Here is a 24,417-nt window from a genome sequence, read left to right as displayed (position 1 = left end):
CACATTTTTAAAATCACGTAACGAAATAAATATCAGTTGCCAGAAAATTTCCGCGTCGAGGACGTTTGAACGATGGAGAGATGGCTCGTTACAAAGATCTGATTATCCACGTGCACGTTGCATGGGCCGACGTTCCGTTAATCTGCGCCCATGTAATCGTTGCGAACGAAGCAGCTGCGGTTGAAGCGCGCAGGCGATGAAAAGTATCCGTTTATAAGAAAAAGAGCCGAGAGCGATTCGTGACATGTATAGCAGCGATGTTTGCGCATTCAATTTTATTGGCACTCGACGTGCCGCGAGCCGTAAGTGCTCCACGTTAATTATACGCAAGAACGATTAATTTAGATGGTGTCGTGTCATTGCTATCGCTGATTCGTGCTTACGTTGCGAAGTGGCGTAAATGATTGGTCGAGGTACAGGGTTGATGGAAGTCGATCGTCGCGCTATCTAGGCGAAGAAATTCGATAACACGTGGCTATACTCTTTTAACGCTTTAGATGTTTATTCGTCGTGAAACATGTGCTGTTTCTTTGTTCGATATTAGACCCGTGGAAAAAAAATTGGCTTTAATTATTTAAAATAAAATTTAGATGAAACGAAAAATGTACTCGTAATTTTAATATATTTTATTATATTTCAAGATAATAGTTAGATTAATATAGAATAATTTTTATATTGTATTTTATAAATTGTATTAAAAAATTAAAATTTACTCCGTTTTCGTTGAATGTATTCATCGTTTAAAAACTCACGAGTTTAAAATACTTAAAGAATGATTTGACGATACTTTTTAATTAATCATGACTACGTTCTATGTAGTAGTAGATCGAAGGTTGTCCGCTTTCGCGATTGGCTTCGTCCCGGTGACAATTATTTTATTTAGATTTATTCGAAGAAGATAGAAAATACGTTTATGATTTCTCGAAGAATTTTTACATCATTTTCCCGATCCATATTTAATTCTACCAGCGAATCTTTTGATCATTGATTTATAACAAGATATCACTTTTTACAAATAACCAAACATTTATTTTGATATTATGTACGCTCAGTTTAAATACATAAACGTTATACGCTATTTAACGGTACAAGTATAGATAATGCGTCTATTAACCACACGCTTAACAAGTCCGATTTACAACATTATTGGCCACAAATTACTTTTCAAAGTTTATTACCCGTTTCGTATCTAATCGAATAATACACTACAATTGTGTTTGTCAATTATAACATATTTTCAATCAAATAATTTCAAGCAAACCTTTAGAAATTTACAAAGAGAGAAAAAAAAGTTGAGAAAAAAAAAACAGCATAATGACTCGTCGATAAACGAATTTCGTTCATCCGATAATAAAAAAAAAACGTGCGTTAAGCGAATACGAAGGACTCGAGAATTCGGTAGCTTTCTCCTCGATCGAAAGTCCGCAGTTACCTGCCTCTTGCTATTGCCAATGACCTGAATCGTATTCATCGATTCCTCCTTGCGTACCCTGCGTGGCTAACATGTTACCGATCGCCGCACTGACATCAACTCCCGTAATATGAGCCGTATGGTTCAGCGCGATGCAGCTGCGATGCTCGATCGAAGCCAGGCCCATCGTTCATCGTTGCGTGGCACTTTCGCATTGACCTGGCTCGAAGCCAAGTTTTTTTCTTTATACTTCTCTTTCCCTCATAATCGCATCTCGTCGTTTCCAACGTCTTTGCTCGCGTTCTTTCTTTATCCCCGTCGTTCCTAGCACTTTTTCGTGCTTCCCACTAAGAGGAATTCTTGTACGCCCGGATAGTTATTACTTACTTTTCCAATGCTCTCTCTCGAGACGAGAGGCTGCACGAAGGCGGTTAAGGGAACTTGTTAAGGGAAACTTGGCGGGAATTCGTTTTATATTTGTTTTTTACTCCGTTTATTCTGCTTTGTCCTTGATGTGCTACGATAATGGTAACTTGGGAAAGAATCGTTTGATATATTTTTTATTCTTTATTCTCTCAATTCTCGGTATAGAGATATGAATGAAAGATCTAAATAATATATATCCTTTTATTATTAATAATCGAATATTGTATTTATCCGTTGTTCAACTTAATTTGGTTGAATTTATTTCAACGTACTCTCTGTTGATCCTTTCCTGAAAAATAATCGAATTAGAATATGGAATGTCAATTTTTTCCAATAAGAAGGAATCGCGAAAAGGAAATTTCAAAAGTAACACGGAGAACGAGTCAGTGAGAAATTTTTGGCCACGAGCATTGACACAGGTTCCCGCTGCGCACGATTCCACGACCGCAAGAAAAACTTTTTTCAATTCGCACTTACAGCGTCTCGCAATACCCTCTCCCCTCTCTCCTTCCATGATTTTTCCACAAGAAGTGTGGTTCTCTGAAACACTTCCGCGAACGGTGAAGTGACGTAAGTATCCTTCAACAATGCGACCACGAGTGCCATTAAATGAACAAATGCATCTCGAGTTTTTTCCGCATCGCGCGTGTTGATCGTAGATAAGCGGGTCCCCGCGCGGCGAAACAAGGAGGGGGAGGAGGGGGAGGAGAAGGAGAAGGAGAAGGAGGAAAGAAAATAAGAGAAGGAAAGAAAAAGAAAAATACACTTTCGAGGATAAATACATTCGCACACAGGCCCGAACGTGTATGTCGGTAAAAACGGTTTTCGCTTACGAAACTCGCGTCTCCCGTTCTCGCGACTCGATTAATTAACGCTCCTCTTGAATGTCGCTGAGCGTAAAAGACCGTTTCGAGAATCGAGCCATCCTTCTCTGTTTCGATACATCTGGATATGCAGATTCTATCTTTTCTTTCTTTTCTTTTTTTTTTTTTCAACTATTGCATCCGTGGCGCATCCGTTTGAACGAATCGTTTGCATTTTCCAATGGCCGAGATTTTCCGCCCGTAATCGCGCCGGGCTCGCCTCGTGTGAAGTGGAATTAATGAGGAAAAATAAACGTTGCTTCGACTGATATCTAGATGTAAAAGGAATATTTGGAGTATTTTACTTTGAACGTAGGAAGAAATAAGAAGGAAATATACGAAGAAGAAAATCGGGATTTTATCTCGCATGTCTTCGTGGACGGAAGAGAACAAGGAAAACATTCGTTTTTCACTGCTGAATATTATCCCATATTTAGAGTATGTAAAGAAGAAAATTGGGAATTTATCTTAAATGTTTCCTTTCGATATTCCTGGACGGAAGAAAAAAAAAGCACTGCTGAACATTATCCCAATTATTTAGAGTATGCAAAGAAGAAAAATTTCGTCTCGAATGTTTCGTTTCGTGGAATTGAAGAAAGAAAACGGGAGAAGAGAACGAAAAAGTGGAAAGCGTTCTTCGCTCGATATTTGATGCAGAGAAGGAAGAAAATCGAGATTTTATCCAGAATGTTTCGTTTCGTGCGACGATTCTACAACGAAAGAAAGCGGACGAAAAAAGGAGAAGCACTCGTTCTTCACTGCTGAATATCCGACATTTATGCAAAGAAGAGAATCGGGGATTTTATCTCGAATGTTTCGTGCAACGATGCTCGTGGAATGGAACGGAAGGAAGAAAACGGGAGGGAAGAGCGATGAGAAAAGAAAAACCGATATATTTGGTGTAAAAGAGAAAAAGAGAATCGAGGATTTTTATTTCGTCTCGCGGAACGAAGAAAGCTGAAGTAATGAAAGAAGAAAGGAGGGGGAAGGAGGAGGTGGCGTTGGTCCGAGAAAAATTTGTTTCCTCTCCGTTCTATCGAAACCCTGTGGAAAAAAACTTGTTCCTCGACTCGATCGGCAATAAAATGTTCAAATAAATAAGAAGAACGAATTGTTTTCGATGGATATTATTTTTATCAACGGAACAAATGCGCCTCAATGTACTTTCCTGCGTGTGGAACGATGCATTATGGATTTCCAATAGCGCGTAGTTTATCAGCCTTTAACGTAGCCTGTTTTTAACGTTCTATAAATCGCGTAACATGCATATTATTAGGTTAGATAATGTGCGATAAATTATAGTAACAGGATATTGCTCGGTAACAAGATAAAACAACATTTACGATTTAAAAAAAATATATATAAAATGTAACGAAATATTGTTTCTTGGGATGCAAAGCGCATGATAATTTCACTTAAATTCAAAGATCGAAAGATAAAAAACGACTACGTTATAATAGAAACTGTTCGATCGTAAATTTGTTTTAATTAAATTATGAATTTTCATTAAATCATTTAAGAATTATCAATTAAGAAAAATAAAATATAACGAAATATTGTTTCTTGGGATGCAAAATGCATGATAATTTCACTTAAATTCAAAGATCGAAAAATAAAAGACGATTACGTTATAGGAACTGTTCGATCGTAAAATCAATTGAATTATGAATTTTCATTAAATCATTTAAGAATTTAAAAAAATATAGAATATAGATATATAGAATTTGATAATATTGATAATTAATTATATATATATATATATATATATATATATATATATAGAATTTGAAAATGTAACGAAATATTGTTTCTTGGGATGCAAAGCGCATGATGGAAATTTATAATTTTACTTACATTTTTTTTTTTTTTCTTTTCAAATTAAATTCAGAGACCGAAAAATAAAAGACGATTACGTTATAGGAACTGTTCGATCGTAAAATCAATTGAATTATGAATTTTCATTAAATCATTTACGAATTTGAAAAAATATAAAATATAACGAAATATTGTTTCTTGCGATGCAAAACGAACGATAATTTCACTTAAATTCAGAGATCGAAAGATAAAAGACGATTACGTTATAGGAACTGTTCGATCGTAAAATCAATTGAATTATGAATTTTCATTAAATCATTTAAGAATTTGAAAAAATATAGAATTATATATAGAATTTGATAATATTGATAATTATATATATATATATATATATAGAATTTGAAAATATAACGAAATATTGTTTCTTGGGATGCAAAATGCATGATAATTTCACTTAAATTCAGAGATCGAAAGATAAAAAACGACTACGTTATAATAGAAACGGTTCGATCGTAAATTCGTTTTAATTGAATTATGAATTTTCATTAAAACAACATTTAAGAATTTGAAAAATAAAAATTCAGAGATCGAAAGATAAAAAACGATGTTATAGAAATTATTCGATGGTAAGATTGAGTTATCATCAATCATCATCATCTGCTACAATACAACATCTCTTCTTCATCCACGATATCTTAGCGCGATTACGTGGCCAGTAATTCAAACGCTGCTCCCTCTGCAGAATCTCCATACCCGTACACACGACGCGCCGATGAAGCTAGCTGCATTGTTGGCGAAATTGTGGTTCCTCCCACCCTATATACTCGAATGCCCAGGAGCGCGTTAACCCTTTCTAAACTCATTCACCAAAGGGTGGGAAAAAACAGTTTCGGCACCTTTGTGCATCTTCCCTCGCGTTCAAAGTGAACTTGACTCGTGATTCAACGAGATAACTTAAGAGACATTAAGTTTAGTCGAGAAGGAATTTAGGATTTAATAATCTAAAAGATTGACGAACGAGATATCTGTGTATTTTTAGAGAAAGAAACATTTTGATAGAGTCATTTTTTGAAAGATCGATTTTAGGGATCGAATGAAATGTAAAAAAAAAATTGGTGTAGAAAGATTTTTGAAATTCGTGTTCAAAATCGAGAGATCAAATTTAAAAGTTAATCAATTAATTTACGAATGTGTCGACATCTCGCGAGGTGTTAAAATCTTGTCAAATTATTTACATTAATTATATTACAATCGTATTTGGATGGGAAAAGGACGCTTTATTTCGATGGAATCGTGTTTTAAAGAACGCTTTGCTTCCACGTTTTCGAATGATAACGTATAACGTTAAAATTAAAATGAAATGAGGCGAATTATGGTGGAAGTTTATCGCGGCACGTTATTGCATTAATAAACGCTTGAAACCGGTAACCGGCACTTTGTAACGTGTATGCTTCTATGGTTGCACCTTAATCCATGTCTGGGTTATGCCGAAGACCTTCAATCGCAATTAAGCTTTATGGGGAAGGCTTGATACGCGCATGCAAAGCGTTCATTTCACCCGGAACTTCACTGCCAGCGTTTCTTGTGCGCCATCTGAATCATCTTTCATATCGATACTCTACCAAACGTTTACTTCGATGTTGTATGTTTGATTTTGCGTAAACGAAAACTGGAAAACTTTGTTCGAGCGAAAAGAATAATTTCTTGCACGTAATTAACCTCTTGTGCGTAATATTTCTTAAATTGGTGACATTTTTTTAAGTAATTAAAAAAGAAAGAGAAGAATCGTTAAATCTATAATTTAATTATTGGATAAATCGTTTCGATTCTAACATAACCTCTTAAAGAATATCACGACACGTGTACGTTATATTTTTTAAATTGGAAAAATTTTCAAGTAATTAGGAAAGAAAAATAAATAAAATAACGATTAGATGCTATTGTGTACATATGTATGTATAATAACTATGATCGTTCTTCGAATCCATAATCATTCGCAAATTCGTAGCTTAACCTAACCTCTTGAAAGATACCGACACACGATAATATGTAATATTCTTAAACGTATATGATATTTCTTAAATTAGAAAAAAAAATTTTTAATAATTGAAAAAGAAAGACAATGGATAAATAATAAAAAGGAAAAATTATTAAACAAACCTGTGGGCGACCGTTTTCCGCAACGATGGTCGACGATGCATCGTTATCGTTATCGCTTGCAACACACGTCCATCCCACGATCTCCCGTTTTCGGTACAGAAAGGGAGAGAGGCGTGGCCAACGCACGATAAGGCGTCAAGTTTACGCCGCGTTAATTTATCGATAACTGGCGGTGAATCAACAACGATGGATAAAGTCGTCGTTGGACCCGTTCAAGGTGCATTTACAGATGTCGATAAGTGGTCAGACTGGTCGTAGACGTGGTAACATGGGTGGACACCTTGACGTTGATCGAGTTACGTGGAAACGTTTTCCACTTCGCCGTTTCTCCTTTCCTCCCTACTTTGATACAATTAGCTCTTGGTTATACGGAATTGAGATCTAGAAACAAGCGATTACGAGGACTCCTGGAGTTAAAGGTGGATCTCTCGTGCGGAGGGTTAATTTCGTACCAGTTAAAGTGTCGTTGACCTGGCGCTGTTTTGCGCGGAACAAGAGTATCTTTCTATGTGTTTAGAAGGAAGTGTACTCTCTCTGGGAAGCGTGACATTTGCGTTTCTTTCTTTTCCCTTTTTTCTGAAATATAAATTTGTGAATATCTAGAAAGAAAAAACTTTAAATCTAGTCTTGAAAGTCTAGAATTTAGAAAAATCAAATATGGTTAAAAGTAACTCAAGATGAATTTTAAATTAATGTTTTCAAAAATTAAATTCAAATTCGAATTGCAAATATAACAATTTTTAACAATTAAAAATTAACGAACAATAATTTGCTCGAGAAGAATATTCGACGAGAAGTGTGCTCTCGCAAAAAGCATTCTAGTTTAAAAACGCAAAATTGATCTAACCTAACTTCAACACTTTGTAATCGACCGCAAAGAAAGCGCGCTTAATTCCGGAAAGCACTTCAATATTTCATCTCCAGAACTCGAAAACTCTCGAAAAACTCATCAACATTCGCCAGAGTTTAACCACACTCGACTCTTTTCTTGAAATGTATCCTTCGTAATTATCACGACTCGCCATCGCGAGTTTACCGTATTCCCCCGATCGATGGCGCAATAATCGCGATAGTCGCAATAAACGAAGCTGTAAAATAGCTCGAGAACGTCCCAATAGTCCTCTAGTGTTTCTTTTTCTTTTTATTTATTTTTCTTTCATTAGAATATGGCATATCTCTCCTCTGATGACATTCCATCGACCAACCGTCATCGATGCTGAAAAGAGTAGATTTTTAATCAGATCCAAAAAATTAAACAAAATAATATTTTCAAACAGTGTTTATTCGTACAAGATGATATATTTAAGAAATATTTTGAAGATTGATATTAGACTAAGGTTCAAAACAAATACGAAAATACATAAAAATATTAAGGCTTATTCATCAAGCTGTAAGTAATTGTATTAGGTTAGGTTAGAAAGTTTGTGAAAGGAAACGAAGATAAACCGAGATAGTTCTATCTTCATCCAACTTATTAAATTAATAAACCTTCACGTACATCGACTTATATTTTCTCTTGAAATCAATGTTCCAAAAGTTAGTTCCAAAGTATTCCACGAATATAGTGAGTCCGGTACATAAATATTTCACTTTTCCATTGTACAAGAAGTTATTTCAAACTTTTAGTCTGACAATCGGCCGCGAATCTCTCGACGGAAACGAGGATCTGTGATCGTTCGTTCCATCACGGAAATCAAGCTCGCGAGAAGATTAAATTTGTCGTGGACTCGTTCCACCGCGTTGACGGTCGGTTGATGGTCGCTGGAAGAGTTTCGCGACCAGTCCCGACAGGCGTGTATCTCTGCGAGGTCGACGTCTCCGCACTCACCATGACGAATGTTACCCGATATCTCGCGCCACTGTCCGTCGGGATTCTTCCCCGTCTTGTCTCCTGCTTTTTCGCAGTACTCGTTTTCGCGTACCTTTCACGGTCCACGTCTCCTTTTCCGGCACTCGAGCTTTTTAGTCTCCGCCTTTCGCTTTCCGCTTCTTCGCCTCTTTTCTTCTTTGCCTACGTTTGTTTCAAAATGGAAACGAATGATTCGATTGACGGTTGGTAAGATAGGAATTGGATGGGGATATATTCTATGAAATTGAGAATTGGCTGTCATAATTTTTTTTTTTGAATCGATAGATCATTATCGACCTTGGATCCATTCGAGAGAAAAATTGTTTATAGTTAATTCTGAAGAGTAGAATGCATTTTAAATGAGGAAAAAAATTTTGTTCTAAAAAAATTTTGAACGAAGATCGATCGAACCATTATCGATGTGGAAAATTTTGAAGAATAAAATATTTTTAAACGACAATTACACGATTAGCTTTTTTATTCATACGATTCGTATGAAACTTAAGACCCGACGATTGACGAAGAGTACAACAGTAATAATTCGATATCCAAGTGTAACGCAATGCTGTAATACACGTTTCTTACGTCTCGTTCATCTTGTTTAAATGAAACAATTTTGTTTTAACTCGATATCACACTCGCTCGCGACACGATGTTTCTTTTCTTTTTCGTCCGTTAGATCCAACGTTCGATCTTCCATTTGGCGCGCGCATCACTAAATTGGCGACGACAGCGCTCACCTGACAACACGGAAAGGAGGACAAAGTATTTACTCAAAGCAAACAAGTTAAATATACTTCGTAGCCGTTGCAGTTTTGTGTTATTTTGCGGAGTCGATCGAATAATAACTGTGTTCCTACTGGTTACGTGAATTAAGATCTACGTAATTTCCACGTGACGTTCAAGTCTCGAGATTATTATTTCAGTAATGATTATTAACAGTGGCAAATTTACTTACGATCGTTTTAGGGTTAGGATATAAATTTTATTATCGATCCCTTCTTTGCTTCTCCGTATAAAGAGATACACGTATTATGTATTAAACATTCAAATCGGATACAATGTCAGTACCTGTTACGTTATGGGGCTTGGTTTTGTTATCGTTATATCGCTTTGTTCGCGATATTATGTCAACACCAATATAAAGCGAGCGCTTTTATACGCTTGTTATTGTATTGATTATTCGTCGTGAAAACATGCAGACAAACATATATACCTTATTCTGAATATCTGTTGGAAATATTTTCTACGTGATACCTTATTGGAACGAATTTCAATATTCGAATATATCATTAGAATTGGAAGAATTTGTAGAACAATTTTTCAATTAACAAAACGGAATGTAAACGAAGAATTGTACGTTATACGTTTTGTATACTATTTTGTGTCCACTTTTCTCTCCTTGATTCGACCTTTCGAGAGTATGTCAACATTCTACGGGCAATATTCTTAATTGGAAGAAAAACTCGGTCTGTTTTCTAGTTCTGGCGTTTCTAGGAACAACGAAGTCCAAAACCGCACCAGCTCGAGCGAACGAGTTAGTCACGTTTTTCTATTCTCTTTTCGATACGTAACAGCAAGGTTAACCGAACGGTGATATACCACAACCGGTTGTTGACATTCGATTCCACCCGATTAACCGAGCCGATTTGGATAAGGACAAGTAGCCTATCGTTGGAGTTCGCCGTGAAAATAGCGATACAAGTGTAAGCCGCAGACCGGAAACGTACGACGCACAAGGTAGATCCGCTTAACCGGAGGGATTAGTAAAGGTAGACGGAGCACAATCGTAGAGTCAAGTCGGGTCCTACAACGAACACTCGTCGCCGTCGTCTCTTGTCAATTCTCCGTCTGTGTTTTCCGAATCGATTCTTTCTTTCTTTCTTTCTTTCTCTTTTTTTTTTATTATTAAAGAAAAATTATTAAAATGTACTACATATCGAAGAAGAGGAATAAAAATAAGAATCTGGTATTATATTGAAAAATCAAATATTCATTCCATCGAAAGTGATATTCATTTTTTCTATTTAACTATTTGTGACATATTTGGTTTATTTCCACAGTATCGTAATATAGTGGTTCACGAAAGTATTGGAATACTTTTTTATTTTTTAATAAAATTTTCTTATTGAACAGAACTTGAATGGATCGCATATAAATTTCTTTTTCATTAAGGATTTTAAAAGGATGAAATCTTTTAAAAGGATGAAATTTAAATAAATAACTTTTTAATGATGTCAAAGTAAAATTTTAAATTAAAAAAAAAAGTTCAAAATTTAATACTGTAAAAAAAATAGATATTGTATCAAATATTGAAAAAAATGTTGTTCTATTATAATCTGCATATGTATAAAGTTTCATTAAAAATCAGAATTAAATAAATTCTATAAAATAATGTTCAAACGCTTTCACCATTATAAATCATTATATAATATGACGCAAATTATATTTCGATTTTCTTTAAAATAAATACATAATATCTTATTTATTTTATTAGAGAAACTTTTACATAAACAACAAGAAATTATCGTTAATCTGGTATTGCAACGTATAATTTTTTATTATTTCAAGACTTCCTTCTCCATTGACAAGTTATGAACAATAAAATTATTTTAAAACTTTTTCCTCCATCGACAAAAATTATACCCTCAAACGATGAATTTCCATTTATAAACAATAGATTTTTTCCTATAATATTAATATCCAAAAAAAAAAAATTCTACTTCATAATCATAACAAAAGAAATATACTTAACTTGTTAAAAAGTATAACATCAATATTCGTGAAGAACGAATATACAATTTTTCAGCCGATTAACGTTTGAACTTTCACGGGCAGGAAACGGGAGTGGAGATATTTTCGTCCATCCCCCTCCCCTCCCTCCTCCGGCGCGCTTTAAATTGGCATATAAAAACTTCTTATTGGGGGTGGTCTCTCTTCGATAACGGGACACAGCCAGTCCAACCCCCTTGTTTGGTCTCTCTTCGATAACGGGACACAGCTACTACAACCCCCTTGTTGCGATAAAAAAAGGGGGGAACGAGGTGACGTCATACGCCATATTCAAGGCCCCCACCAATAATTGTCCGCCCGTGTTTGCGATATTGGCGCACGCCCACCTTGGCCGTATACAAAAATCGTTGGAGCATGTTACACGTGCGTTTATGCCCTCCCCGTGTTATATAAATAGGACCCGTTTACAAAGGAATGGTATGACGAATCGTATAGGAAAATCGAGTAAGGCGGATATAAAAGAAGGTAATGTTCCGTTGCGGTGTTCTTTGTTGTTCGCGTTTCCGCCGATAAAAAAAAAAAAAAAAGAAAGGCTTCGTCTTTGGGAGCTCAGCATCCAGTAACACCAGTATCTTGATTCATCGAGCGGGAGATCTGTGAAAACGAGAAGCTTTATTCATAATTTTTTTATCAATGAGACGCGACGTTATAGATTTATTCTATATATATATATATAATGTTAATTTACAACTTAATCCTGTTAGCTCCAAGAATGAAGTTAATAAGCAATATCTGATAACGAGCAATTGTAGGTAAATTATATTTTGGAATTTTGAGAGAAGAAATTATCTATTTCTTGTAAGAATAATTTATGCAAAATATCGAAATAGTTGATTTTTTTAGTACAAAAGAAACCGTATTGAATTATTCGAATTCGTCCCCACAATTGAATATATCGATCCGAGTAACTTTCCTTTGATGTCGAATTTTTCTTTCGTGTCAAATATATATATATATATATACATATATTTTAGAGGAAAGAATCGTGACGTGTTCCGCTTAAAGAGATCGAAAAAAGTTCTGGGAGGAAGGAAGTGTTTCACGACTTTGTTTGCAGTTGTGCCACATGCAATATTGATCAAGCTGGTTGGTAAATTGGACCGGGCGGTCGGAGCAACGCGTGAAACGGTTTCCCTTCTGATCGTGAGTCACTCTGTATGTGCCAACCCAAACTGTGCTTTATTGCTCGACAGAATCGAGCCGGCCTATTCCGTGTGCCTTACATTTCGTGCTCACACTCCTAACACCCTTATCGATCGTATCTACCCAACGACCAACGAAAACAAGTTTTTCTTGGCTACGCTCGTAATTCAATTTTCATGAGCCTCGGCCGATCGTTACACCGGGCGACAAATGGCCGGTGATATAGCAACTTCAATTTTATTTCTTCTGTCTCGAAAACGTTTTCTTCTTAACATTTTGTACATTGACGAAGCTCTATGATGGTTGGCTCTAAAAAAAAATAAAAAAATAAAATAAAATGATCAAAATTCTTCCAATTCTATTTTAAGAAGATAAGAAATATTTATACTCGAAATATTAAAGGGATACGATCTAATAATAATTTTTCTTCTGTTTTCATTAAGAAACTGTTTCGGTTCACGAGTTTTTCATCGATTTATTTGGAATTATATGGAAACGCAACAAAAATTAAATTAAATGTGAATGATGTATGCACGTACGACGTTTCTTGAAACGTCGTTTTTCACGACGAATTGTAATTAAAGAGGCGTTGCATTAAGGGAAAATTTCAATGAGTGACCTATAGTCACCCTGCAGGCATGTGTAGCGAACTCTCAGAGGTGAATGGTCTTTGTAACGACAAAGTTCGTCTGACGTTAATCCTCCATAGGCTTTGAAATTAGTACACTTGATCTTTCTGCTATCTTTTTAAATCTGAAATAGAAAATCTCGGATAATAAAAATAAAGATGTTAGAAATTTATTTTTTTTTTTTTAGATGAAATAAAAGAATACTAGGAAAATTAAATTTCAAACGATTGAACTCTTTAGGTAAATGGATATAATTCCAAGTTGGTCGAGAGGTCACGTTCGTTCAATTTAATTAAGTTTTTCTTTGGTAATGAAGTAAATACCACTAATGAGAACCTGCTGTTCTCAAGGGCACCCATGCACTTCAGACATCTTCTTGGTGCACTAACCCGAGTACAGATGTTTCTGCGAGTTGACTTTCACTTTAATGCGAACATAGAAGTTCGAGATAATGAACTTGTTAAAGAATGAAGAACGATTGGAACGGAATTTTTTATTTTCTCGATATTTTCCTAGAAAAATAAATAATTCTACCATCGATTTTTTTTTATAAAAAATAAATATTTAATTAATAACAAAGAGTTAAAAAAGAAAGTTTCAATAAGTTTTTTTTTCCTGGCTCCTCGTACGAATAAAACCAGTGAATAGTTCATGGAACGATCTGCACGTCGCTCTTATGACACGTAACGATCAGTATAATTTATTCAACCTGTCGTTGGTAATCTCAACGACTCATATCCTTTCTTTATTGGTGACCCGAATATAAACGGGGAACTGGTACCTGCATTTGGTTCATCGGCATGCACAGTGTAATGACGCTAAAATTATATTATCGATAAATAAATTGCAGGTTTACTTACACAAATAAACCGTTATATTTATTTTTTAATCTACAGGATGTTGGTCGTAATGGTATCTTTCACACCAGATAAAATAAATTGATGAAAATAAATTGATGATCTGTACACAGAATTAATTGAGGTTTTTAATACCAGTTTTGATCAAGGTGAATTACTTTAGCCTATAATTTAGCGTGACCTACTTTCTCTTATGTAACATTTCTTGGCCACCAATGATGAGTGGAATTTTGATATCGGTTCCAACTTTTTCCAAAATAATGTAATTTTCAAATAACTTTCTCTCTCATTTTATTGAACAAATGTTCCTTTAACATAATTAAAAATAAATTCTTTTAATTTTATTTTAATTTTCTATGCAATTTTTTAAATTATTTCATTTTTTTTGTTTATATTTTCTACCGAATATTTTAGCATTAATACTCAAAGAATTAATAGTTTACATATCCATGTCTTCCATGGTAAGAAACCTTTCGTTGCACGTCGCGTGACTACTTGAACATTATGTCGAACGAGCATAAATGGTATCAGCCTATAAAGCTGTCAGTGCTGGGAATTGGGAACAAGTAACGAAACTGGTACATGTCATAACAAAGTTTCGTTTATTCTACCATCGACTTGGCAAAATGCTAGTATATATTGCTAGGATTGGTTGGAATGTTTCTTATCTACTCTTATTGTTACAGAAATGAAAGCGAATTATTTTTTCACGTTTATTATTATTATAATAACATGTTAGATGCCAAATTTATCGTTACAAAATTATTTTGTAGAAGAAAAGAAATATTTTGGAAAAAACCATTGAAGAAACATAGTTGCAATATAAAGTATGTTTCGTAAATATATCCGACGAAATATTGTTAGTAATTTCGCGTTGAATGGTTTGTGTACATGCTAAAATAGTGTATTATCTTATACCGATCATAAATGGACCAACATTATCGACCAACAAAATGGATGGTCGGCAGAAAAAGCGTATCTGCTTTGCGTCGAGTATTATCTTCAGTACACGGTCACCACTGCAACATGAAATATTTAACGGACACGAAATTTAGGTCGTGGTACTGCGCCAACTTGCGAATGTGCTACTTGGCCAGGTAAACCGGGACGCTGGATGTTCCGCACATTCAGCGAAGTTTCGGTAAAATAGAAGATAAAAGAATTTATTTTATCCAATATATAGATATATACGTTTAATGTTTCCATTTCAATATATTCACAATTTAGTAACTACGATACAGTAACACCCTCTTTGGTCTGAAATTGAATACTAATCCGGAAAGTGACATCTATGAAATTATCTATTTGTCAAAATAATCGATAGGAATCGAGTTTGTTCGACACTTTACCTCATTCACGTTCAATGTTCCCTCTGAAGTTTCATTTTTAAAAAGTGGTAGAAATGATAATGTAAGTACTTTAAACGAGTTTCTATCCTAAATGTCATATTCTACTTAAAAAAAAGATATATTGTATATACCACCAACTCGTACATGCCATCTAGATATCACTGCCTTTTCACGGTCGAAATTCGAAGCCAACACACACTACATCAACCAACTAGAAAGACAAATTCACAATGCAGATGAGTAATGAGATAGCATGTCGAGACGCTTCGAATCCGTTTCCATTTCTGCGGAAGAGGTTTCACAAGGTATTTGCTCACTCGGATATACGGTTGGGGATCGACAAATAGCATCGCGACTCAATTGTTCGAGGAAGAAGGTGACACGACAGAGGCCTGAGGAATGCCATTCGAAGGGGGAAACGAGGAATTCCAGAGACGTGTGTGTGCACGTGCACGAATGGCGTCCTCATGGATTCGATTCGAGGCACGCGTGTCGACCGAGTCTGATATTGTAAAATCGCTGCACGTCACTCATTAGCATAAGCTCTTTGTTGATTATGACGCCGATTCACCGGACACATCTTTTGGTTCTCTCGTTACGCTTCAATTATATTACGTTACCATTAAATTGTGCAAGGATGAATTTAGCCATGCTCGATTCTCTTCGCGATAGCTTTCGATTATACATATACGAAACGTTCGTACGATTACTAATTTCTGAAATTGTCGCTAGATGTCTCTCACTGTTTTCATCTTTTCACAGGTTATCGTCTCCATATTTGTTTACATAAATATTTTTGGTGAATTTTTATAACTGACTTCATTTTCTTTTATTTCTAATATCCAAAGTTACATATACGTAAAACTATTGAAATGTCTAAGTAATGTCTATATATATAATTTTTATCTTATAATATATATGCTTATAATCCTACTCTTTTATTTAAATATGTACATATTTATCTTCTTTGTTCAAATTGTCCCTGGTATGAATAAAGTTCATAGAAGTTCATATTTTTTTATTCAATACTGCATTTAAATTCAGTGAAAAAAAAATAGAAAACATTTTTCACATATTAAGAATATTATATACAAGTACATCATTAATTCTCCTGAATCTGATACGGAACAAATGTAAGTTTTTCAATAAATTTATCAGAGATATATAATCCAATCTATTTTTTTTTTTTCTTTCCAGAGAAGATTATTTTTCGGCCTTGTAAATTTATCGTACACTCGTACACATAGTAAATCTTTGATAGTAAAGTCGATCGTCGATCAGTAGTCCATCAGTAGGTGAAGATTGCTTGTAAACGAATGCGAACTGTAACACAAAAGCGAGAACACGGCCCGAGGAGCATTACGGAGAGTCGTATAGAAAACGTGAGCGTTTACAAAACGTCTATGTACTCTGTTGCCACGCGTATCCGTATGACCATATGGACAACATGTGCAGGTTTGCCTTTCATACGAGCACACGTGCAGTCCAGAATGGATCGAGCGTGGATTATTCGACGACCGAACTGTCGCGACGCTCGTCGTCACTTGCTAATGCACGCTAAATAAATTAGAATGACGCTCGCATTTTATTGCTCGCGAGTCCTCCGCCATTGCGAAAGGGTTAATTGTCGTTCGTTCGATGGGAATGTATCAAGAGTATTTTAATTTCCCTTCGAATTAATTAATTGATTATTATTAAATTGATTGCTTGCTTCGTATCCTTGAAATGAGTGAGTCAACTCGTTTCTTGAAATTACGTCACGTAATTTTTTATCCATCAGAGCGTTCATAATGGCCAGCTACGATTCGAAATATTTAACATGTTGGATTCGATGATTAAATTCTCGGATATTTGAATTTTCAAATATCGGAAAAAAATGAAATTCCATGTTTGAAAGATTTGTAATTTATAAATGAGAGAGAAAAGTTTTGAAATTTAAATTCGAGATTTAAGATTCCTGTTTTCTTATCACGTATCAGAGATAAGTTGCGTACACAGTGATGCAAACGTAGAAGCGGTGACTACGTAATTCAATAAAAAAGTTATTTATATACGATTTCGTTCGTAAGAGTAATATCTCTGCGGAAAAACAAGATGCCGAGTAAGCCGATTCCGATTTCAAGCCAAAGCCTTGCATTAAATCTTTGCGTTGCACAATGCACTTAATAACGAAAAGAAGCGTGCACTGTCGAAGAAATGTAACTTTTAATTCGTTCTGAATTTATTCACAAAATAGTGTTCGGAATGGATCAATAGATGTTGAAAGAAAAGTGGCCTCGTTCCGTTATTCAGGTATTTCCATCATCAATTCTTTTCATCTTTAATTAGAAAAGAATTATTATCTCGTTTAGCATACTCAATAATAATATTTTCCTCGTATTTTTATTTTTCTATTCATTTCATTCTAGAGATTTTTATCTCCTTTAGAAACACAGTCTTGAGATAAATTATACGCTATGCAAATGGCGATTAATATACTTGATTAAATAACCCAGAGAAGAAGATGAAGCCTCCACGACCATTAGCTACTTATTCTAACCAAAGAGCGTAGCAGATAGTAAAGTGTAGTAGTTCAGACGTAATAGTGACCTTTAAATGTTGCTCGCCTTACGCAAGACGATCATGAGAACTGGCTCAAAGCTTCATTCATTGAATGATCTCCATGACAAGTATAAAAAGCATTTTCTAATACTTTACATAAATACCAAATTCAATTATATTAAATTAACTCCATACAAAGTGATAACAACAATAACAAAATAGGAAAATCAACAAATAATAGTCCAAACAAATTTCACTAAATTCACTCGAATCAAACTCAATAATATTAAATTAACTTCATACATAAACTTCATATATAACAAAGTAGCAAAAAAAAAAAAGAAAAAAGTAATAGAAAAACATAACTCAATCTCGTAATACTATAATTAATTCCATATTGCAACAATTCACTTTTCCAGATCGAACGAAACTGCATCGTGTATCGAGCCGAGAAATTCTATAGAATGAACCGTGACAGAGTCGGCGGGCAATTATCCGTGGAATCCTTAATGACGCGTTTCCCGCGGTGGTAGGTATCGTTATATACATGGATCGATGCGAACACGGCTGTTACTCGATGGAAAACTCTGCCGGTACATTGTATCTCTCGCTGTAACAATCACACACAGTTGTGTTCTCGTCTAAGCTTTAGCTGAATCGGTAAATCCCTACTTGGCATCGAACGCGTGGGAGAGTGTATAAAGGTGGAGATATACAGGGTTGGAAGGTTGAAGGGGATTTAGGTGCGCATAGTGACTCATGTTGCGCTCTAGTATAATCTAGCGTGGCCTATTGCAGTGTTTCCCAACGTGAGGCGTGTATTTTGAGTAATTGAAAGTAATTAAAAAGTTACTATTATTATTTCCTTCCCATTGATGCGTAAGCATTTATAATTTCTTTTGCATCTTTTTTTTTTAGGTTAGGTTAAGTTAGATTAAGTTAGGTTAGGTTTTTCTTTTTTTTTTTTAATTCTAGATTTCTAATTTTATTTCAAGCATAGAGCTAAGTAAAGGAAATGTATAAAGATGATATGTAGACTTGGAAATATTCAAGAGGATTTAAGTACGTATGAAAGGGGGATCTAATGACTCGTGTTGCGCACGTATGATCTAGCATGATCTATTGCAGTGTTTCCCAACGTGAGACCTATATTTTGGGAGGAAGGCATTTGAAAATTAAATATTTTTTTTAAATATCTTATATATTTTATTAAATATAAAAATACCTAAGATATTTTAATTGTTAAAGGCACAATATTATTTTTAAGAATTTAATTAGTTATTATGTTACAAAGTTTATTAATAAAAATCTTTGAGATAGCGAGATAAGACATAAATCAAAAAAGATCGAGAGATTGAAAATCTATTGGAAATCATCGTTATTTTCGATATTAAATATTAATCGCGATTTTCAATCAAGAATAAAAATGTTTGTGTTTAAAAATATTCGAACTCATTTCGCGATTCAGAGTTTTGATAAAAATTAAATTTTCATTATCTCCTCGATGAAAACAATAAATAATGAAAACGTTTTAACTCGTACAAACGAGAATTCTTCATCGAACAAATAAAATTGCGGTTAGCATTGTGGGCAATTTATTTACTTTGCCGGCATTGGATGAGTTTTTTTTTTTTTTTAAGATAGAAGTCGGGCACATATGATTTATATACAAATGTGCACGCATGTGCACACATAGTGCAAGTAAGCAGGTCGCGTGGGTGGGTGGATCGATAAACGTTCAAAAATCGCGAGATTAATCTGCGCTTCGGTGAAGAACGGATAAGACGACGTAGGAACTGGTTTCTCTGTGATGTAATTATAACGTACGCGATAATATGCAAATATATTCTTTGTCTTCAATTTGTTCAAACAAAAACATGAAACATTTAACATCTTGTAAATGATTAACACGATATTAGCAATTTTTTTGTCTACGATCAAAATAGTTCGATTGTCAATTTTTATTCATTATATTTAAAAAAGCATGGAATTATGATAATCTAAAATGATCAATTCAAAATTTTTGGTAGAACGGATATAGAATATAATTGTATAATGTATAATAAAATTTAGGGAAAAAAAAAGTATAAAACTATCATTTACTTCTCTCAAAATAAATTGTAAAAGTGATATTTCGACATTTCAATTTTACTTAAAAAAAGAAAATTTTTGAGAAAAGGAAAACACTTTTTCACATTATATGTATTATGATATTATAATTTATAATTTATAATAATTTGATACATCTATTTGTAGATAATATTAAATCTATATTTCATTTTATTACCGAGATAAAAAATCAAATTACTGAAAAGTTTGCGTGGATATTAAATTTTCACTTCACGTATCAAGTATAATCGAAGGATCACATCAAGTCGGAATACGGCAGAAGATCATTGCAAGCAACTTTCTATTTCTTCGCGAAACATAACGTACTATTGTACTATGTAAATGTCGGCCCACATGTCGACACGACTTCCATCGAAAGGTTTCATAAACCTTAGCAACGATACTTCTGTTGACCTATCCGCACGAATAACACTTTCCATGTCAACTGGTGGAAAGTTTAATGCACAAAAGTAGTTTTCGCAATTTTACAATCCAAAGAAACGAGATAATTATCCCGATGATAAAATCTTCATGCCACGTACTACGTATCTCGTTCATTTCCTAATTAGATTCTTTCACGAAGTACAAAACGCTTCGTATATTTACACTCGTGTTAGATTAAAAGGACGTAGCCAAGCGAGCCACCTTAGAGGGCAAATGGGATATCGTTAGAATAGTGGTTCTCAACAAGCGGACCGTTTATTTCAATACACTTATATTTACATTGTCATATTGTAATAGAAATATATAATGTAATCTTGACTTAAAGACAATGAAAGCCTGATGTGTTAATTCGTTTAATTAATTCTTTAACTTGTTATTGGATTTTTTTATCTTATTATTGGATTTTTTGTCTTATTATTGAATTTCTTTGTAAATACATTTTTTTTCTGATACGATGATTGAATATTATAAAATCCAATTACGATATTTTTTGTATATAATATAATTTTTACATAGATAAATCTACGTAATAAAGTTATGATTTTGCGTAATATTGCACAGCTTGAAATATATTTTCAATAACACGACACATACTTTTTACATATCGAATATTTATTATGTCGTTTTAAAATTGCATAAAAATTTACAATCTTTTCGTTATATTACTTGTTACTTATTAACGAGGTTATTGTGGCAACTCGAGATAGGTTTGAGAACACCGAGTTTAGAGCAAGCTCGGTGTACATTTATTCCGTCTAACGTATCCGAGCAACGATCTCTAAAAACAAAAGGGATCAGGATGGTAAAGAAGGTTTGGTCGACCCTACAGGTGCCACCCAGGGCTTTTATTCAGTTACACATTCATAAGTGATGACAAAGAGTCGTTGTGCATAGGGGGCTTTTAACGAGGGGGCGAATAAAACTCAGTTTTTCCCCGTCACACCACCCTTAATTAAAAGTAGCTCCTCCGTTGCGAATTAATGATGATTTCGCCTCTATTGTCGGGCGCAATCGGAAGTAGAACTGCGAACTTTCGAAACTGAAGTAGAACCGCGCGTGTCGTGGGAAAATAATATAGATTCGTGAAATAAATGTTGAAGGATTAAAAATAAAGTTTCATGCATTAATCGTGGTTAATTTTATTCGCGAAATAAATGTCGCAGGATTGAAATAAAATTGGTGGAACGAGTCTTAACCTTTTTTCATAGGTGCAACATCCGGTTGAGGTTAAGTGTAAAACGTTTAACGTTACACTTGCTAGTTACTAATTAAGGAGTTGGTAGAAAAATAGCGGTACATTCACCGGTAATGTGCTCCTCGTTTGGCCACGCTCGTATCGTTAACACTGTCTCGTATTTAAATACGAATATACTTTTATTACATTTAAAATTTATGTAATTATCTCGTTTCATTATTCGTTTATATTTTAATACGATGCATGATGCTATTAAATTCTGTTTTAATTCTATCTTTCTATACATATATTAAGTTAGGTTAGATTAGGTTAGAATCCCAAAATACTTACTCTTTTACTATATATAATTTAACGGCAGAATTCTATCTCTCCGGAACATTCATTATTCCACTTTTTCGAAACGATTTAAACAAAAATGCGATTAAAAATGACTTTTAATTGAATTTTTTTTAATGAAGAACCATCGAATTATCTTATTTAACAGGTAATTATTAAAAGAACTATCTACAATTTTATCACACGTTAACGTGAAAGAAATTGTCACAATTACACGAAAGAAAAAAAAAATAAATAAAACATGTGATAATTCATTCACATTTCTTTAGTCTCGTGAATTAGTGTACACGTAACGTATAATTGTAAAGCACGTTAGCATTTTCTTTCTTCGATAAGACATCTCTCGTGTTTTTCCTTTAATTTCTTAATCGCAGGGGAAGAAAAAGGAAAAAAAAAAACAAAGAAATCCGTAGCGTAGATCCTCGATCTATACGTTGCAGATTTACACTCGTATGCACACTCTGCAAACACCGTTTCTCACCGTTTCACTCGTATTCACCGCGGTGTACTCCTTGCGCGACCAGTCCGCTAATTATCGTCGCGTGTTGACCCTGAGAGAGCGATAAGAGGCAACAACCGGGGCAAGTTAATCGGGGCCAATGGGATCCTTAGGGGGAAAAAGAAAGGAAGGAGTCAAGGCGAGGCTGTGCAGTCGATGCACTCGTTGCGATTCTTTCACTCGATTCGGCGATATATCGGTCACGAGATCGTTCCGTCGTGTCGTATGCTTCGCTGCGATTTCGATTTCAATCGAATGGATTAAGAATGCGCTACCTTTTTGGCTGCATTGGATGGGTTATAGATGCATGCGAGTGAAAAATTCTTCTGTAAATTTGCATAAATTGCAATTTCGATTAAAACGCGCCCATGTTACGCAAGGATTAAGTATATTTTAGATTTAGTTCGCTCGATTCTGATTTCGATTTCACACGTGGATTAGATCCACGTGTAAGATACATTGTAAGTGGCGTGAAATTTTATTTCGCGATAAATTTTATTTATGTTTGTTTTCGTAAGGTAAATTTACACGGGAGATAATGCACTTAGTTAATTAAGTTGACAATTTGCGCGATATACGAGACATTTTTTTTTTTTTTGCGTCAATATCATTAATTATGTTACGAAAATTGGTTCTATTAACTTCGATGCAATTTAAAAAAAAAGTAACTCTTAATTAATTTCCGAAAAAGTAATACAATTAAACGAAACTCGTAAAGTAACTGATTTCGATAGTGAAACGAAACACATTTGAGTGGGCCAGCTGGGAACGACTTCCTGCAATAACAATTCTATTACTCATCCAACGTGATAAATGTCTAACTCGATCATTTTTAACCAACCGTCCATCTTCCACGAATCTGCAAAAAGAATAAAAAAAAAGGAAAAAAATAGAATAAATTTTTTTTCATTTCGTTCACCCAATATTTTCACTTCGACAAGATTAATTTGACACAAAGTTAACGACTCGTTACACTACAAATTTAATACACTCGTGTACCTAACCTTAATTCAATCGAATTTTTCACCGAATCATCGGTGTTTCAATTATCAATCTCGTGTTCTCAATTCGATCGAAATTACCGTTTGTGAGACGTGAACACCACCGTTTTACATATTCGTGCTTCGATTTTCAAAATTGCGAAAGATCAAAGGAGACACGTGTGCCTAGATCACATGGACAAATTGAATCGGATATTCGTCCCGTAACGATGGCCACGCCATCTTCCCACTCGACGTTGCAAATTACTTTCCACTCTCCGTTCTCACTATCGTTCCATCCCTTTTCGTTCAATCGGAACCATCAACCTCCTCCTTTATGCCTTTACAAACGTTCACTCTTCGTTTTGCTGCACGAGTTTATCGATCAGCTCGATGAATCGAGATACATTTTTGCCAAGCATATTTAAGGAAGAAAGATAATTGGCTGGAATTATTAATTTTACCTGTATAACTTACATTTGAATATTTAAAATTTCTCGTCGTATTTCTCCAAGTAATAAAAATCTGAAAAAAAAATCTACGATTATTGCAGGTAATTAGAGAGCGGTGAACGTTCTAGGAGGAAGAAAATGCCGCTTCCTAAGCGACTGGTGGAGCCGGTGCTCGTCGCACGGGGCACCATCCCTGAGAATTTTCCTCTCCCCTCAGAGTTGGAGGCTGTAACGAATGGCACGTTGGCCAACACGATCAGGCAACTGTCCAGTTTATCGAGGCACGCCGAGGATCTGTTTGGCGAGCTCGCGAGGGAAGCTCACGGATTGAGCGACAGGGCCAACTCTTTGCAGGCCAGGATAGATCGGCTAGCCGTCAAAGTTACTCAGCTCGACAGCAACGTCGAGGAAGGTTCGTTAATTGGCTGATTAATTATGCGGCTTCGGATTAACCTTTTGACCGAGACATCCACGACACGTACTCGACCCAAGAGTAGAATATTCGTGGTGTTGGTGGAAATAATTTTTTGAAAATAGCAGATTTGAGAAAAAAACTGATTGATTAT

The 24,417-nt window shown here is 34.8% G+C and overlaps 1 protein-coding gene and 1 long non-coding RNA gene across 14 annotated transcripts in view; one reads left to right on the top strand and one right to left on the bottom strand.

The window, feature by feature from the left end:
- The window catches only part of LOC108001908 (actin-binding protein WASF3), a 37,602-nt gene that overhangs the window by 8,219 nt on the left and 4,966 nt on the right, over positions 1–24,417 (top strand). For all 6 annotated transcript variants that reach the window (XM_062073047.1, XM_062073046.1, XM_062073044.1 and 3 more), the window contains exon 2: positions 23,953–24,263. In XM_062073047.1, coding sequence (XP_061929031.1) covers positions 23,990–24,263 — 274 coding nt within the window. In that variant the 5' untranslated portion in view covers positions 23,953–23,989. The remainder of the gene's footprint in view (positions 1–23,952; positions 24,264–24,417) is intronic.
- On the bottom strand, positions 1,007–23,958 carry LOC108001910 (uncharacterized). 8 transcript variants are annotated; one of them, XR_009829222.1, is made up of 10 exons: positions 15,296–15,434; positions 14,865–15,216; positions 14,132–14,254; positions 13,950–14,049; positions 13,413–13,870; positions 13,000–13,213; positions 7,523–12,769; positions 7,128–7,251; positions 6,676–7,056; positions 1,007–2,126 (listed from the first exon to the last, which is right to left on the bottom strand). It is a non-coding gene; the product is annotated as an uncharacterized LOC108001910 (long non-coding RNA). The 8 variants fall into 8 exon arrangements; XR_009829225.1 differs by lacking the exon at positions 14,865–15,216 and having other exon boundaries at positions 7,523–13,213; positions 15,296–15,420; XR_009829229.1 differs by lacking the exons at positions 14,865–15,216; positions 15,296–15,434 and adding an exon at positions 21,915–23,958 and having other exon boundaries at positions 7,523–13,213; positions 13,413–14,049.

This window comes from Apis cerana, linkage group LG3 (assembly GCF_029169275.1).
Source record: "Apis cerana isolate GH-2021 linkage group LG3, AcerK_1.0, whole genome shotgun sequence".
NCBI lineage: Eukaryota > Metazoa > Arthropoda > Insecta > Hymenoptera > Apidae > Apis > Apis cerana.
Note: the sequence above shows the minus strand (reverse complement) of the source record. Positions and strands in the feature narration are given on the sequence as shown.